The sequence below is a fragment of the Lemur catta genome, chromosome 5, assembly GCF_020740605.2.
Source record: "Lemur catta isolate mLemCat1 chromosome 5, mLemCat1.pri, whole genome shotgun sequence".
Taxonomy (NCBI): Eukaryota; Metazoa; Chordata; class Mammalia; order Primates; family Lemuridae; genus Lemur; species Lemur catta.
This window is the reverse complement of record NC_059132.1, coordinates 6,836,750-6,854,406: the sequence shown is the minus strand read 5'-3', so window position 1 is coordinate 6,854,406 and position 17,657 is coordinate 6,836,750. Positions and strand designations below refer to the sequence as shown.

The 17,657-nt window shown below is 39.5% G+C and overlaps 2 protein-coding genes and 1 non-coding gene across 3 annotated transcripts; 1 reads left to right on the top strand and 2 right to left on the bottom strand.

Moving 5' to 3' along the window:
* Positions 1 to 68: 68 nt before the first annotated feature.
* LOC123638735 (protocadherin alpha-7-like) lies at positions 69 to 6,751 on the bottom strand. The gene is made up of 2 exons (XM_045552570.1): positions 4,387 to 6,751; positions 69 to 118 (listed from the first exon to the last, which is right to left on the bottom strand). The coding sequence occupies exons 1-2, from the start codon at positions 6,749 to 6,751 to the stop codon at positions 69 to 71; spliced, it is 2,415 nt and encodes an 804-aa protein (XP_045408526.1).
* Positions 6,752 to 9,064: 2,313 nt separating this feature from the next.
* On the top strand, positions 9,065 to 9,171 carry LOC123639015. Its single transcript, XR_006735585.1, has one exon. It is a non-coding gene; the product is annotated as a U6 spliceosomal RNA (small nuclear RNA).
* Positions 9,172 to 10,602: 1,431 nt separating this feature from the next.
* LOC123638734 (protocadherin alpha-5-like) lies at positions 10,603 to 12,996 on the bottom strand. The gene has a single exon (XM_045552568.1). The coding sequence runs from the start codon at positions 12,994 to 12,996 to the stop codon at positions 10,603 to 10,605; it is 2,394 nt and encodes a 797-aa protein (XP_045408524.1).
* Positions 12,997 to 17,657: the final 4,661 nt, after the last annotated feature.

Sequence of the window (17,657 nt, the reverse complement as noted above, 5' to 3'; positions counted from 1 at the left end):
AAGTACTATTTCCTATCAGAAAATCTTGTCTTAGTTTAAAGATGAACTATTGTATTTTCTGGAGTCTATTAATCCAATTCCGCAGCATCTGCCATTGTTCGGCTTTTAGAGACAGATACTGCCAGAGGAACGACTTTGGGTCTTGGCTAGCCAGAACTTCTTGGTAGACAGCGACATCATGTGGCTTCAAAAGGTAATGATTACCTGAATTACCTCCGTAATATTTAGGTAGCTATATTTTCTTTCTTGCCCATTATCATACTTTAATAGAACATCCTTAACTTTATCAAGTGCAGAGACATTTATACCATCTGGCTTCTTAAAATAATTTAATTTTAGCTAGTGATCTTTCTTCATAATGAAAGGAGTTTCTTCCCAGTATTTTTAAAATTGGTATCAATTAGCAATAAATTTAAATGTGATCTAGATACGTCATGGATATCAGAAGTGTAGACTATCTCCCATACTTTTATGTGGAAGGAACGTGGTAATATTTATCTGGTCACAAGAAATGGTGGTATTCATTACTCTTAGCTGAGCATATAATTTTACCTTTTCTATATTTTATCTTCTTGTGGATTATTGTTAAATTTCTGCTTTTCTCTATTCAATGAATGTCAAATTTCCTACCCAGTTTTATTTACTAATGTAAGAAAAATCTAAAGCATATTCTTTACAATATTTCTTGATATCTCTGCAGCTGATTAAAATAGGCCTCTCACCTAAAATACTTTCCTTCATAGATTTCTCTGTCACAACAAACCCTAGCAGGATTTCTACCACTGAATTCTCTGTTGGTTCTTCTTCTTTCTGCTGCTCCAAAATATGAATATTTTCTGAAGTTATATCTTCAGCTGTCTTATTTTTCCCATCCTTTTCTTTAAGTGTTTCAATTAATATTTCCATGCCTTCAAACTAGCTTATTATTTGAAGTATTCTTAAATCTATATCTCCAAACACCTACTTTCATTTTCTACATCAGTGATACCCAACTTTTTTGGCACCAGGGACAGGTTTCATGGAAGACAATTTTTCCACGTACAGAGGACAGGGCAGGGAGACAGAGCTCAGGCAGCGATTGGAGCAATAGGGAGTGGGAAGCGGCTGTAAATGCAGATGAAGCTTGGCTTGCTCGCTAGCCTGCCCGCCATTCACCTCTTGCCGTGAGCCTCCCGCCCCAAGTTTCATGGAAAACAATTTTCCCACGGACTGGGGGTGGGTGTGGTGGGCGGTGGAGCTCTGTGGCCTGGTCCCTAACAGGCCACCCCGGGGGATTAGGGACTGCAGTTCTACATGACATTTTTACCAATATACCCTAACATCACCTAGAAAACAAGTTGATGAAAATCAAAAGAATAATCAATAATAACCCAAAATCTAAATCTTCAGAAAATCACAATTTGTATAGCATGGCCATTCTCCAAATGGACATATACATATTTTATGACTCTTTTTCCCTTGCTTACCATACTTAAAGTTTGTGTACATCCAGTTCTCCTTTCGTATATCACAATTTTTGTCTTTATGAGTACTGCTTTCATTGTATTGCATTAAAATCTGTACCGAGCTTGCCTTTCTATTGATCAATTGTCAAGATGTTAGATTCACATCTAGGAGATATGTACATGACCATGAGCCAATCCTCTCAGCGTGATCACTAACCACTTTCCAATATGCATCATATTTTACAGGAAAGATATTGTCTCTTCCTCAACACAGTCTTTGTTCAAAGTTTTTCTTCTATTATTTCATCTATATCTGTCAAAATCCTGTCCACCCTTCAAAGTCCACCTCAAAAGTAAATTCTCCATGAATTCATCATGAATGCCTACATTGTAGGTAATTAAGAGCTCCTTTGAATTTCTACAAAATCTTTACAAAAAAACAAGTAAAATAGAAAAGATGAATAAAGGAATTTTCTAGGAAACTAATTTGTCCTCACATTATGTACTCAAAGACTATCTCTATAGTTGATCCTAAACAATAGCAAAATTTTTGCAAAGAAAATAGCATTACTCAATACCTCTGTGAAGATGTTTTACCAACGAGAAAAAAATTCCATAGCCATGCCATAAGTCAAAGAGTTTGAACACCTGAAAAATAATCAAGCTTTTTAAAAAAAGTAATGATGGTTGATGAATATAGATTGAGGGACTGAGGAGGATCCTCTGTCAACTTCTAGCATTTCAGAAGATAAGCAGGACTTTTTAAATTTCTTAATAATATGCTAGGAAGATTTTTTGAAAAATATATGCATGTAAACATAAAAGAGAAATAAGTAAAGCAATAAAAACAGAATTACAATTACCATAATTGAAAGTCTAGAATATTTGTAGATTTTTTCCCCAAAAACTGAGCATTATTTCAACAGAAGCAGCAAATTTGTTCCCTTTATGGTGAATGTGAATTTGCTGCTCGATGGTAAATAATTCTGTTGCTTATTGAACAAGTTCTTGAGTTTGTATATCTCTGACTTCATTCACATTGGAAACAAAAAGCCAAGATATCAAAAAATGACTTCCTAAAGTATATTGGGATTTTACCAACTGTGAAAGTTGACAATCATTTCTATAGAACCTAATTATTTGTAAATTTTAAAAAGGAGTTTGGAAAATTAAGTCATTATTTTATTAACACCATAAAAGGGAACTGGATGAATAAATCATGATGTATCCATATAATAAAATAAGATGCAGATATAAAAGACTGAAAAAATCAAATAAATAAAAAATGAGGAAACTCTTATGAAATAATATGACACAAAAAGCAATATATAAAGTGGAAAAACAAAAAGTGCAGGAGAGTAGACTTATAGTGCAATCACTTGTTTTTTTAAAAAAGAAAGACAGGGCCCAGCAAGAAGGCTCACTACAGGTAATCCATAATCCTAGTACTTTGAGGGGCCAACACAGAAGGATTTCTTGGGGCCAGAATATCTTGATACTAGTCTGGCAACATAGCAAGACCCTGTCTCTACAAAAAGTAAAAATAAAAAGTTAGCCAGCTGTGGTAGCTCGCACCTGTAGCCCTAGCTAATCTGGATACTGAGCCAAGAAGATTGTTTGGGCCCAGGAGTTTGAGGTTACAGGGAGCTATGATTGCACCACTGCACTCTAGCCCCATCGACAGAACTAGATCTTGTCTCAAATAAATAAATAAGAAAAAGAAAGGTACATTGTAAACACACATGCATATACATGACCTTGTAATATACAAAGAAACAGAAATTGCTTCAGGAATTTAGAAAGGTAAAGTGAATGGTTGAGGGTTGGAGATAGCAAAGAGACTTTTCACTATATACTAGATTTCATTCTTTGAAATTTTGAAGGTGAACATATTACCTATACAAACAAGGAACACAATAAAAAAACTATTGAATTGTAATTTAAACTGTATTGTTGACTAGTGAATATTAATTCATCATGAACATGGCAGATCCAATTCAACAAAGTTTTTTTGTTTTTGTTTTTGTTTTTGTTTTTGTTTTTGTTTTTTTGAGACAGAGTCTCACTCTGTTGCCCAGGCTAGAGTGAATGCCGTGGCATCGTCCTAGCTCACAGCAACCTCAAACTCCTGGACTCAAGCAATCCTACTGCCTAAGCCTCCAGAGTATCTGGGACTACAGGCATGCGCCACCATGCCTGGCTAATTTTTTCTATATATATATTTTAGCTGTCCATATAATTTCTTTCTATTTTTAGTAGAGACGGGGTCTCGCTCTTGCTCAGGCTGGTCTCGAACTCCTGAGTTCAAACAATCTGCCCGCCTCGGCCTCCCAGAGTGCTAGGATTACAGGCGTGAGCCACCGCACCCGGCCCAATTCAACAAAGTTTTAAAAAGTCAGTACTACACAAATATGGTGAAGAAGAGAAGATAAATTGGTGTAAGAAGAAATTAAAATAATTAAAGTACTACACTAAACATAAATGGGCAAAATTAAGCAGATGATGTTGAAACATGTATGTTTCATAAAATTAGGACAATATATAGAATAAATGTTAGGTCAAAATATATCTCAAAATTTTTTTACTGTAACATTTATGAAGATTGTCTAGCAAAGTATGGACTTGTAAACTTTGGATTTTGGAAATACACTATAAAATAGAAAGATGAATCCGTAATTTCAACTAGCAAAATCTTCCTCCACAAACAGAAAATGAGCAACATAGGTCACAGATTTTAATCTACCGGATTACATGCCCCAAAACCAAAAGTACATATTAAACATGAATATAATTCTGAATAGTTAATTAGGACAAACACAGCACAACACTTAAAATGTATATATAAAAGTATGAACTAAAAAGGAAAAGAAAAAATTACATATGGAATATTTAAATAGAAAAGCTAAAATAATTATTTTCAAGTTGTTGAAAACAAGATTACTGTGACTCACGTTGTCCGTAGAAGTGGGACCCTGAGGAAGGCTGGGGCTGAAGGCCATGAGGTCGGTCTTGGGCGGGCCCTCCCCAGAGCACACCCTCTGCCGCCTCTGCTGCGAGTATGACCAGCTCCCCACCGCGCTGGAGCACACCAGCCTGGGCTTGCCCGGCCCGCACGCGCCCTCGCTGGGTGGCGCCGAGCACCGCAGCGCCGTGTACAGCAGCAGCGTGAGCACCAGCAGGCTGGACACGGCGCAGATGGCGATGATGAGGTACACGTTGACATCCATAAGCGCTGCCTCCTGTGCCACCCCCCCCTCGAATGCCCGCGAAGAGGCCTTTGCCGTCTGGCCGCTCTCCACCAGAGACACCAACACGGTGGCTGTGGCCGTCAGCGCTGGCTCCCCGTGATCCTTCACCAGCACCAATAGATGCTGGCGTGAAGCGTCTGCTTCGTCCAGGACGCGTGTCGTGCTGATTTCTCCAGTGTACAACCCCACGCGGAACGGGTTGCGCGAGCTACCCGCTGCCGGCTGCAGCTCGTAGGAAAGCCAAGCGTTGTAGCCAGAGTCCGCGTCCACCGCACGCACCTTTGCCACCACGTGGCCTGTCCCTACAGATCGCGGCACCAGTTCATTCACTAGGCCAACACCGCTGCCACCCGGAGGCGCCAGCAGCTCCGGAGCATTGTCGTTCTCATCAAGCACAAACACCTGCAGCGTCACGTTGCTGCCCAGAGGTGGCACGCCCGCGTCGCGCGCGCTCACCTGGAACTGCAGCAGCTCCAGCTCCTCGTGGTCCAGCGGCTGCAGCGCGTACACCTTGCCGCTCTCCGCGTGCACCGACACGTAGCTCGACAGCGCACGCTCGCCCACCCGCCGCTCCACCAGCGAGTACGACACCCGTGCGTTCTCCTGAGTGTCCGCGTCCCGCGCCGACACCGTGAAGATGTGGCAGCCTGGCGGGTTGTTCTCCTTCACGAATACCGTGTACTCGGGCTGCGCGAAGGCCGGCGCGTTGTCGTTCACGTCGGCCACCTCCACAGACACGCTGGCGGTGGCCCACAGCGAAGGCGAACCCCCGTCCCTAGCTGTGACCACCAGCTCATAGGCCGACACACTCTCTCGGTCCAGGGCGCTGTCCAGCACCAATGAATAGTAATTTTTGAAGGTGGACACAAGCTTGAAGGGAACTTGCGGAGTAAGGGAGCAGGTCACCTGAGCGTTGGCTCCAAAATCTAGGTCAACTACACTAATCAGTGTGATGACTGTGCCTGGCTGGGCGTTCTCTGAGATAGGGAGAGACAGTGAAGTGATAGTCAACTGTGGAGCATTGTCATTAGCGTCCACAACCTCCACAAGAACTGTACAATGACCAGCCAGTGGTTGGAAGCCTTTATCAACAGCCTCTACTCGAATCTTGTGGGCTTTACTTTCTTCAAAATCAATTAGTCCTATCACTGTAATTTCCCCACTTATGGGGTCTATGTGGAACTTGGATTTTATATCTAGAGAAACATCAGTAGAGAATGAATAAATAATATCTCCATTCAAACCTTCGTCTAAATCTGAGGCATTGAGTTTAATTACCAATGTTCCATTAGGGACATTTTCTGGCAATTTTACTTTATAGAGGGTCCTATCGAAAACTGGGGCATTGTCATTTACATCCAAAACCGTGATGAGTAACTGAACGGTGCCAGTCAGTTCGGGTTTGCCCCCATCGGTGGCCATGAGCAATAAATGAAGCTCCGGAGCTTCTTCCCTGTCTAAAGGCTTCCGTAATACAAGTCCAAGAGGTTTTACCTGTTCATCCTTGGTTGGTACATCCAGAGAGAAATACTCGCTGGGGCTCAGTCTGTAAGTGAGCAGGGCGTTCTCCCCGATATCTGCATCCGAGGCGCCCTCTAGTGGAAACCGAGAGTCGAGCAGCCTGGATTCTGTGATGAACAGATTCTTTTGTGTCGCTGGGAACACAGGAGGATTGTCATTAATGTCCTTCACCTCCACCTCCACGTGGAATACCTGAAGCGGCCTGTCCACAATCACCTCCAGGTGGATGCTGCACTCCGCGCTCCGCCCGCACAGCTCCTCCCGGTCGATCCGAGAATTCACAAACAAAATGCCATTCTGCAGATTCACCTCCAGAAGGTCCCCGCGGCCTTTGGACGCCAGCCGGAACAGGCGCGGCACCAGCTCCGCCAGCTCCAGCCCCAGATCCTGCGCGATGCGGCCCACAAAGGTGCCGTGTTTGGCCTCCTCCGGAAGCGAGTAGTGGAGATGGCCGCTCCCCCCCTTCCAGGCTGCTAGAATTATAATAAACTGCAATAGATGTCGGCCTCCTCTGTCACATCCACTGGGACACACCATTTCAACTTATTGCCCTTTTTTTCTAGTCAGCGAAGCTTGCTTCCAAATTTATAGCAATCTTTTTATCCCTTCATTTCAATCCTGGCCATTGTTGAGCATCGGAAGAGGGAAAGAGAGTGAAGCGTCTTTCCAACGGAAAACAAATGACTTCGTTTTGTTGACTATGGAAGAATTTGCGGTAAAGAGCGACATCATGTGGCCCACACATAGTAAGTACGAATTACAAAAATTATATTAATAATATGAAAGTTTTATTTCAAGCGCTGAATTTTTTCTTCATTGTTGTTAAAGTGTAGAACATTTCTCACGTTTGTTGGCATTCTTAGGTGATTAGCAGCTTTTGAATATTTAATGTGACCATACCTGTGGCTTCCTCATGCCTTAGAAAAACTTTTTTCCCACACATTTTTAAATAATATAGAAAGCTAACTGACAAAATAAATCATTTAAACAACACTAAGTTCAAATTCCTTGTTCTAGAGTTAAGGAAACTTCATATTCTTAGGTCAGTATCCATGTTAAGAAAACTCCTGTCATTACAAAGACATAAGTACCATTATTTTCACATCATTGCCTGCAACTAAGAAAAGAAAGTGATGGAAAAGAGGGTTACACGATTGTATCTTCAGAATTTCAGAAGATTCAGGCTTAATACAAAAGGGGCAAAGACCCCAGGAAAAAAGGGGAAATGGTTTAAGAAAATAAGGGGATAAAGAAAATGATAATGTTTCTTATTATGTGAAAAAAACTATAAACAGTAATATGTGATTGTAAACATGGTTATAGGTAGGTATCTCCTCCATTTATTCACTAAACGAACTTTAAGCAACTACTATGTATCAGATACTGTTCTAGGCAATGGACATCAGTGATCCTTGTAGCATGGAGTTTAAGAGACAAAGGTTTAGGCAGTAAAAAAAAAGTAGAATCTGCATTGAAATAATGGAAAATCAATTTTTCAATGTCTAATAACTTACCATAAACTGTGGTAATGCCATTTATTGCATTTTAAAAGGAAAAAAAATGAAGACATTAAAAAAAAGAAAGAAAAAAAAAAGAAAACTTCTGCTTCACTTGACTAGCAAAAAAGCAAAAAAGAAAGAAAGAAAAGAAAAGAAAACTCCTGAACTCTCTAGGGATCCAGGATCTCAAGACTCTACTAATAGAAGAGAAACAGAAAGGTGTTTTTGGGTGGGGATATGTGTGTGTGTGTGTGTGTGTGTGTGTTTTGTAAAGAAGCAGGAAATATTAGCAACAATTCAGATATTTTTCTTAAGAAAACAAAATAATAGAAGGGTTTTGAAATCTTTGAAGAGGTAAGATTTGTATTAAGTGAACTTTTTAAGAATGAAATATTCTAAATTGTTCTCTTCATCAGAATTTATATATTCTGTTTCAGGACTTCATGATTCCATTTGTGGTTGCCCTTTCTATCTTTTCTAAGTCTTGTGTTTTATGAAGAATACATACCTGTTTTTACAGTCTCCAATATGATTTATATTATTTCTTTTATAAGTTTATTTCATTAAATAAATTTTAGTGCCTACTCATAATATTACATAGAGCAGTCCCTTAATCAAGTCTTGAGATATTTTATCCTTTTTCGATATCCTTTACAGAGCTAGTTTTCTTGAATGTTTCACTCCAGTATTCCCAACTCCAAGTAAAATAATTACATATGTAGTATAATGCTTTCCTAAATAAGTTTTTATAATTGCTGTTCTCCTTTAGTATTGTAATAGCTTCTTATTGTGTCACCTTGATTATCCCAACCTCACTCATCATTCACTTAACACTTATAGTCATCTTTCTGGAACACTTTTTATTCCTATTGCTTCACATTTTTGATAGCTTTCAAATGACTTTTGAGAAGTGTCAAAGTGTCCTAGTCTAGCACTCAAAGTTACCCAAGAGATTTTTCTCATATTATTTTTCTTGCCTTATCTCATACTCTCTTCTATGAGGATTGCATGTTGTTACCAACATGGACCATTCCTTGTTTCTAGATATATTTGGGATTTTCTGTGTACGCATTTGCTTAAGTTAGTGTCTTCTCAAAAATATCTATTATTCTCCATATTCTCCCAGGGGAAATTTCTCCACTTTGAAACCACTAAAGACATCATGACTCTTGATAGACTCATTCAATGAGGGGAAAAAGGCAGAGATTTTTCTTTAATTTTCATCACACTGTGATTTATCTTTCTTATGCCTCTTATATTAATAATATTCTACAAAACAAAGAAAAAAAGAAAGAAAAGAAAAGAAGTCTGAAATTAAAAGCAATAATAAACAGTAAAATTTTCTGACGCAGCCCTCCCTTTGGCAGCATGTATACTAAAATTGGAATGATACAAAGAAGATTAAATTGGTTCCTGCACAAGGATGACATGCAAATTCGTGAAGCATTCTATATCTTAAAATAAAATAAGTTTTTCTAACCAAAATATGTTAGGATTTTTTTCAACAAGGGGAGCTCAAAATTATGTCTCATCAATATAATAATGTATAAATTGAAAAATATGCAAATTTCAGGAAAATTAAATCGTTCCACAGTTAAGGTACAGGAAAATAGACTATGATATATCCACACAATGGAACACCATAGATCTAGATAAAAGATTGAGAAGTCTGCTTCAGTAATGTTAAGTCATGATGACCAAGATATATTATTAGTTGGAAAAAGATTAAAAGCAATATAGGCCGGGCGCGGTGGCTCACGCCTGTAATCCTAGCACTCTGGGAGGCCGAGGCAGGTGGATCGCTCAAGGTCAGGAGTTCGAGACCAGCCTGAGCGAGACCCCCCCCCCCCCCCGTCTCTACTAAAAATAGAAATAAAAATTATCTGGACAACTAAAAATATATACAGAAAAAATTAGCCAGGCATGGTGGCACATGCCTGTAGTCCCAGCTACTCAGGAGGCTGAGGTAGTAGGATCGCTTAAGCCCAGGAGTTTGAGGTTGCTGTGAGCTAGGCTGACGCCACGGCACTCACTCTAGCCCGGGCAACAAAGTGAGACTCTGTCTCAAAAAAAAAAAAAAAAATTAAAAGCAATGTTAATATGTTTTTTAAAGGGGTAGGGAAGTTTATTTGTACATAAAGAAAATATCTCTAGAAAGATATCCAAGAAATAAGAATGTTTGAAGTATTCAAAAAGGTATATTAAGTGGCTTTGCAAAGGAGGTGGAAGGGAAATTTTAACTACATTCTTTTGTACTTCTAGAATATTAAACTACGCAAATATATTTCCTATTAAAAACTAATAAAATGAAGCGATTAACACTAAAATTTTTAATTATAATTATCAAATTAATCATGAGTATGCAAGGCCAACTATTTAGGCAAAATTAAAATAAATAATTTACTGCACAAATATGACTGAAAAAAGAAACTAATGTAGTAAAAAAATTAAAATAGTTGAAATTCAATGGAAACAAAAAGGCAAAACTGAAGGGGTGTTACTAAAACATCTTTATGTAGTCATAAATGAGACTTTAGAATGACTCCAAAACATATGTCTTATGATTATTTTCCTACAACATTTTCTAGATTTTCAAAATTAAAGTGCTCATTTACAAATATAACTTTGAAAATACTCAATATCATAGAAAGCAGATGAATCAATTACCCCATCAGTAGAAACCTAATATAAAAGAAAACAGTTACTGAAAGATTTAGTGCAAAGAGATTACCACCAGTAAAATGGATTTTAAACATAACTGTAATTTTAACAACATGAATTAGTACTAGTAAAGAACAACTAAGAAGCTGCTACAATAATTATGTATTAAGCTATAATTTAAAAAAACAAAAGAAATTGAGGAAAACGTAGCACATTAACATTAAAGGATTAGGAGGAAATATTGGTGTCAATAAGACTTTTGAGACTTACAGTGTCTGTGGCGGTGGGACCTTGAGGAAGGCTGGGGCTGAAAGCCATGAGGTCGGTCTTAGGCTGACTGTCCCCAGAGCACACCCTCTGCTGCTTCTGTTTTGAGTAAGAACAGCTCCCCACCGCGCTGGAGCACACCAGCCTGGGCTGGCCGGGCCCACATTCGCCCTCGGTGGGCGGCGCCGAGCACCGCAGCGCACTGTACAGCAGCAGCGTGAGGACCAACAAACTGGACACCGCACAGATGGCGACAATCAGGTACACGTTAACATCCACCAGTGTCATCTCCTGGCTTGCAGCGCCTGCCAATGCCCGAGACGAGGCCTTGGGCACCTGGCCGCTGTCCACCAGGGATACCAGCACAGTGGCCGTGGCGGTCAGCGCAGGTTCCCCGTGGTCCTTCACCAGCACAAGCAGACGCTGGCGCGACGCGTCCGCCTCGTCCAGGGCGCGCGTGGTGCTGATCTCGCCCGTGTACAGCCCCACGCGGAACAGGTTGCGAGCACCGCCAGCCGCCGGTTGCAGCTGATATGAAAGCCACGCGTTGTAGCCAGAGTCCGCGTCCACCGCGCGCACCTTCGCCACCACGTGGCCCGCCCCCACAGACCGGGGCACTAGCTCGTTCACTAAGCCAACGCCGTTGCCACCCCGAGACCCCAGCAGCGCTGGTGCGTTGTCGTTCTCATCTAGCACGAACACCTGCAGCGTCACGTTGCTGCCCAGAGGTGGCACGCCCGCGTCGCGCGCGCTCACCTGGAACCGCAGCAGCTCCAGCTCCTCGTGGTCCAGCGGCTGCAGCGCGTACACCTTGCCGCTCTCCGCGTGCACCGACACGTAGCTCGACAGCGCACGCTCGCCCACCCGCCGCTCCACCAGCGAGTACGACACCTGCGCGTTCTCCTGCGCGTCCGCGTCCCGCGCCGACACCGTGAAGATGTGGCAGCCTGGCGGGTTGTTCTCCTTCACGAACACCGTGTACTCGGGCTGCGCGAAGGCCGGCGCGTTGTCGTTCACGTCGGCCACCTCCACGGACACGCTGGCTGTGGCCCACAGCGAAGGCGAGCCGCCGTCCCGGGCGGTCACCACCAGCTCATAGTCAGATATGTTCTCGCGGTCCAGGGCACCGTCCAGCACCAGGGAATAGTAATTCTTGAAGGTGGACACCAGCTTGAAGGGCACGTGGGCCGTTAGGGAGCAGGTGACCTGTCCGTTGGCTCCAGAGTCAAGGTCAGACACGCTGATCAGGGCGATGACGGTGCTTGTTGGAGCATCCTCTTTGACAGGCAGAAAAAGGGAGGTTATAGCCATCTCTGGGATATTATCATTCACATCCAGGAGTTTCACTATTACTTTGCAGTGCCCTGTTAATGGGAATGCACTTCTATCCACTGCATCAATATTAATTTCATATAAGTTACAGTCTTCGTAATCCAGTTCTCCCTTAACTTTTATTTCACCACTATTAGAATTGATTATAAATTTAGATTTTACATCGTCAGAAACAAGATTACTAAAGAAATACACTATTTCCTTATTAATGCCCTCATCTGCATCTGAGGCGTTCAGTTTAATAACTAATGTCCCGCTCGGTGTATTTTCCAACAGTCTCACATTATAAATAGATTTATCAAATTCCGGGGCGTTATCATTCGCATCCAATACATTGATGAACAACTGAACTGTACCTGTTAGTTCGGGTTTTCCTCCGTCAATTGCAATCAGTAATAGACGATGTTCTTCGGTTTCTTCCCTATCTAAGGATTTCTTCAAAACTAGCTCTAAAAATTTCGTTTTTTCTTTATTTGTTTTAACATCCAAGTCAAAATATTCATTAGGATTTAATTTATATCTTAATTCTGCATTTGCTCCCATATCCAAGTCAGATGCGCCCTCTACAGGAAACCGCGAATCTGGCATTCTTGATTCTAAAATGAATAATTTTTGTTCTTCTCGGGAGAACCTGGGAGGATTATCATTAATGTCCTTCACCTCCACCTCCACATGGAAAACCTGCAGCGGCCTGTCCACGATCACCTCCAGGTGGATGCTGCACTCCGCGCTCCGCCCGCACAGCTCCTCCCGGTCGATCCGAGAATTCACAAACAAAATGCCATTCTGCAGATTCACCTCCAGAAGGTCCCCGCGGTCCTTGGACGCCACCCGGAACAGGCGCGGCACTAGTTCCACCAGTTCCAGCCCCAGATCCTGCGTGATGCGGCCCACGAAGGTGCCGTGTTTGGCCTCCTCCGGGACAGAGTAGTGGAGCTGGCCGCTCCCAGCCTCCCATGCGGCGAGGAGAAGCCAGAGCAGCAGGCGCCGGGATTGGGGACTTCCTCTCTGGGAATATACCATCGCAATCTCGTTCCAATTTTCAAATCTCTATTGCATCACCACACAATATTTTTTGGAAACTTAATTCCCAATTTACTATACGTTTTTTATTTGCTCACCTTTTTGAGCTTCTTAGCAGAGCCAAAAATGGAAGGTCCTTTTCCTTTCTGTCTAAGGAAAATGTACCCAGTGTATTCCCTTGATGTTGGCGAGGCGGAAACAACCTTGCGGTGTCCAGCGACACCATGTGGATGAAAGGGTAAGTATTTTATTCCGTTTTGCTTTATTTACCTTTATTTCTCAAATATTTCCCAATTTCAGTGACATGATTCCTATGACTCTTTATACCCTTTATCTCTAATCAAAATATATCAATAAAATCTAAATAAAAATGCATCAATATAAGCATATCATTACAATATTACAAAAACAACACACCTGGATTCATGAAACCCCAATCTTTACTAGAGTTATTTGTATTGGTTTATTTTATATACGGGGAGGTTTATATATTTCAAAGCTGATAAAAATAATTTTTAAAAGTTAAAGTTTTGAATTCTTGCTTCTTTCTCTACTTAAATATATCTTATTAAATTTCTTGAATTTTTCGATATCATTTTAATGGAATGTTTGGATATTATTTCCACGTTACTCACAAAACAAATTTTTATTCTAAGTTCAAATTTTTATTCTAATATCAGTTTAATACTGATATTTTGTTGATATTGTTTTCAAAACAACTAAAACTATTCTGATAACATTCTTGCCTGAGTTTATTTTTGGAAGACTAATTTCTAAATTGATGAAAACGAGTATTCCTTTAATGTCTTATAACACCCATCTGCTTTCTGTGTTGACTCAAAAACTAATATGGAGATTTCAATTTTCTAGAAGTCAAAAGCATAATAGAACAACTTTGGTAAGCTTTTGACACTATTTTCAAATTAGAAGCATCTAGGTAGTATTTCTTCAAGTTGTTATTGCTGATAAAGCAGTTATTATAAATTTTGAAACCACATATCCTTGCATTTATGCAGCAAGTCAAATGCTAATGTCTGTAAGATGTACTATTCCTCAAAAAGTTTAAGTTCTAGTAAAAGTAATCATGTTTAAAAGAATATTACTTTGTTAACAAAGCTACTTCTATATTAGTTGTATTACTTTTCAATCCTCCAGCTGTTTACTGTATGGTATTATTTGGATTTGACTTAATAAATACAGCAAAACTCAATAAATATGGTCAAAAGAAAATGTCACCAACTTTTTAATTGAAGAAATAGTTAACATTCTGCTTGTGTATATAGTCTGTAGAATTCCTTAAATTATTACAAAATCTTCCCTGCCTGTAAAGGCAAGAGGGACCAAGAGATTAATAATTCTATTACTAGATACTTTTACATTGAAAATATAGCTTGAAAAGAAATAAGAAATTACCAGAAAATGCAAAGTCGGTTGAAATTCACTTGATTTCTAGTATTCAAACTTATAATGCAAAGAAATAAGATATTGTCATATAATTGTTTCTGATATAATCTTTAAAGGTGTATTTCCCATTTCCTTTATGTTTTGTAAGAATCTGATTATCTCTGCTATCATGACTTCCCCTTAAACATTCAGATCATTTAAACATTAATTTTCAAGACTACTTGCCTGATAGTTATTCATAGTGATAATTTAAAAAATAACTTAGTACACAATGGTAAAAAAATCAAGAAATTGATAATATATGTTTTGAAAATAACTTCGACCGATGTTTTCTACTTTCTATTATAAATAGTGAATGATGTGAAAGTACAAAGTTATGCCATTAGTTATGGCCAAATGTCATACAAAACACATAAAGATGTACTTTGAAAGAAGTAAATATTAAGTATTTAAAAGCCAAGTTAACAATGTGGTATTAATAATGTATACATTGTAATTTACAGAGTATTTTGGTAGATACTGAGTATTTTAAAAGATATACTCAATAAAGCAAAGGTCACCAACATTATCAGTTGACATGCTCCTCTCATTCTGGAAGAATATCTCATGTAATTATATAGATATTTCTAGAGAAAACAAGACTTGACATTTGACTCACCCTCACATCTGTTAAATTATATTTACTTTTCAAATTATCACCTGCATTTGTGTTACAATGACCAACTCTTATTATGAAGCTTATTTTCTCTATAACTATATATTCTCTAGTGTGAATTTCATGGGAGATTCAATAGGAAGAGAAAAAAGCTTTAATCTTCTTCTGAGCCATTTTTCAATCAAATATTATAGATTACTTTCTTGACTGATCTAGTCAGTTACTGTCTTCTCTAGATATTTCAGTCATATTTAAGTCATTGTGTAAATAGAACTTCTTCCTTGAGAATGAATTTAGATTGAAAAAACCAGGTAATGCTTTAAGGTGTCTCCATTTAATTCATGGAAAGCCTTCAGAAATACACTAACCCAAGAAAATTTAATTTTCATTAGAGTATAGATGTCCTTCCTTACCTGCAAAAACTCAGAATAAAATTTTAATAAGCTATATTTCTCTTTCCCTACCTGTAGAAACTTATATAGGTACACCCAATTGCAGAGAAATAAGAGGAAAAGTTGAAGCATTGTATAAAGATGTATACATAACATTTTTTTTTTTTTTTGGAGACAAGGTCTCACTCTGTTGCCCAGGCTAGAGTGCAGTGGTATGATAATAGCTCACTGCAACCTCAAGCTCCTAGGCTGAAGTGACCCTCCTGCCTCAGCCTCCTGAGTAGCTGGGACTTCAGATGTGTGCCACCATACCCAGCTAATTTTATATTTTTTAGAGATGGGGGTCTCATTCAGGCTGGTCGTGAACTGTATAAATAATTTATGTAGCTATGTCACTTGACCCCTAAAAAATTAATTCTATATGAAAATTAATTTATCCTACTATGAAAGCAGCCCATGTACATATGGTACATATCTTAGCATTGCTTGTATTAATATTAATATAATGGTTCAGAGGAGAAGGCATAACTTCCCTATAGAGGATTGTGCTAAAATGTCCATATTATATATCCTCCTTGAATAGAAAATATGAGAATAATTCTAAAGTACCCCTAAGAGAATGAAAAATTAAATTAATTATTATTTTTTCATGCAACTATAATGCTTTCCTTAGTGTCAAAGGAGCTCACTTAATGGAAAGGGACAACGGAGCTAAATTCAAGGCATATGACCCCAAGAAAATTTTTATGCCTCTAAGCTACAGACTGATTGATTATTAAACTAAGAGAAATGACGATCTCTCAGGTTACATTCAGTTTTTAAATTGAAGGTCAAGTAAGTGGAAACTTGGTGGAAGGAAAGTTTCTTATTACACTAGCCAGAACCCAAGTTAGAAATATATTTTTAAAAAGAAAAATAAAATTGAAACACATAACAGTAACAAAAAGGGAGGTGCAGGTAAATGGGGTTATTATTCAAGGTCTTAGCAGTATCTGAAAGTGGTAAAAGTATTGATTTAATTTAGGTCTTAATAAGCCAAGGATGTGTGTTAAAATCTCTAGGAAATCAGTAAAAGCATTAGTAAAGAATATAAGAATACTTATATAACTTAATTTATACATATATAACCTTAAAAGGTAACAGAGGTAGTGACATCAGCAAAGTGGTGTTATAATAAACACCAGACCCTCCACAGACATACCAAGTCAATAACAATAGATGGGCCAGTTCCCATGGTAAGAAATCCAGGAATCAGTTAAAAGTGTTCTGTGCCCCAGGCAAGTACAAACCCAGCTATATCAAAGCTAATAGGAAAATTTAGGACACCCTCTAATTATAGCCCTGTCCCCCAATACAGTGCGAGTAGTTCAGGAGGAAACTCCAGGTCCTGGCTTCTCCCTGGGAGGAAAAGAAAAAAGTAAAGCATGTACCCAAAATGTTCTGACTTTTCAGGGGGACTGCCCAAGGGACTTATTTCTGTCTCATCTATCTCAGAGCACTGATGGAAGCCAGCATATTCTAGATGCCTGATGGCAACTGAGAAAAATAAAGAGCTGGGTGGTATGCTGATGATCCAGAGGACCTGTGACACAGCAGACAGAGCACAATTAAATTCAGCACCTTCTCCCTCATGTGGGAAAGAGAAGAGTGGAGCAGGCATCCAAAGTCCACGTTTAGTGGGCAGTCCAAGGGAGTAGTTTTGGTCTCATCTGACACAGGGAGGTGGTAGGACTCAGCATATTTGAGACAGCTGTGAGTTGCTCAGAACCAAAAAGAGCTGAATGAATACTGCTGCTCCAGATGACCCACAGTACAGTACACAGATACCAAAGGGAGCAAGAAATTAGAGCTCCCCAATAGAAGAAACAAACAGATGCTTCTAAATAGGAATTTACACATACAAGTCCATGGCAAATGCATCCACAGAAAAGGTTTGAGAGGTCCCCAGAATCTCTATCCAGCCTGATTAGTAAAGGTCTTTCTCTGTATGAATCCAGGCCAAAAAGACTGGGAGAGGTGGCTGTTTTGTTTTTGTTTTCAAACACATGGATACCAATACAAAGGAACAAAGAATATGAAAGAACAGGGAAACATGGGAGGAAATTATCCTGCAGTAGAATATACATTCTTCTCAAGCAAATTCTGAGCATTTTCCAAAATAGATCACATATCAGGTCACAAAACAAGTCTTAACACATTTAGTAAGATTG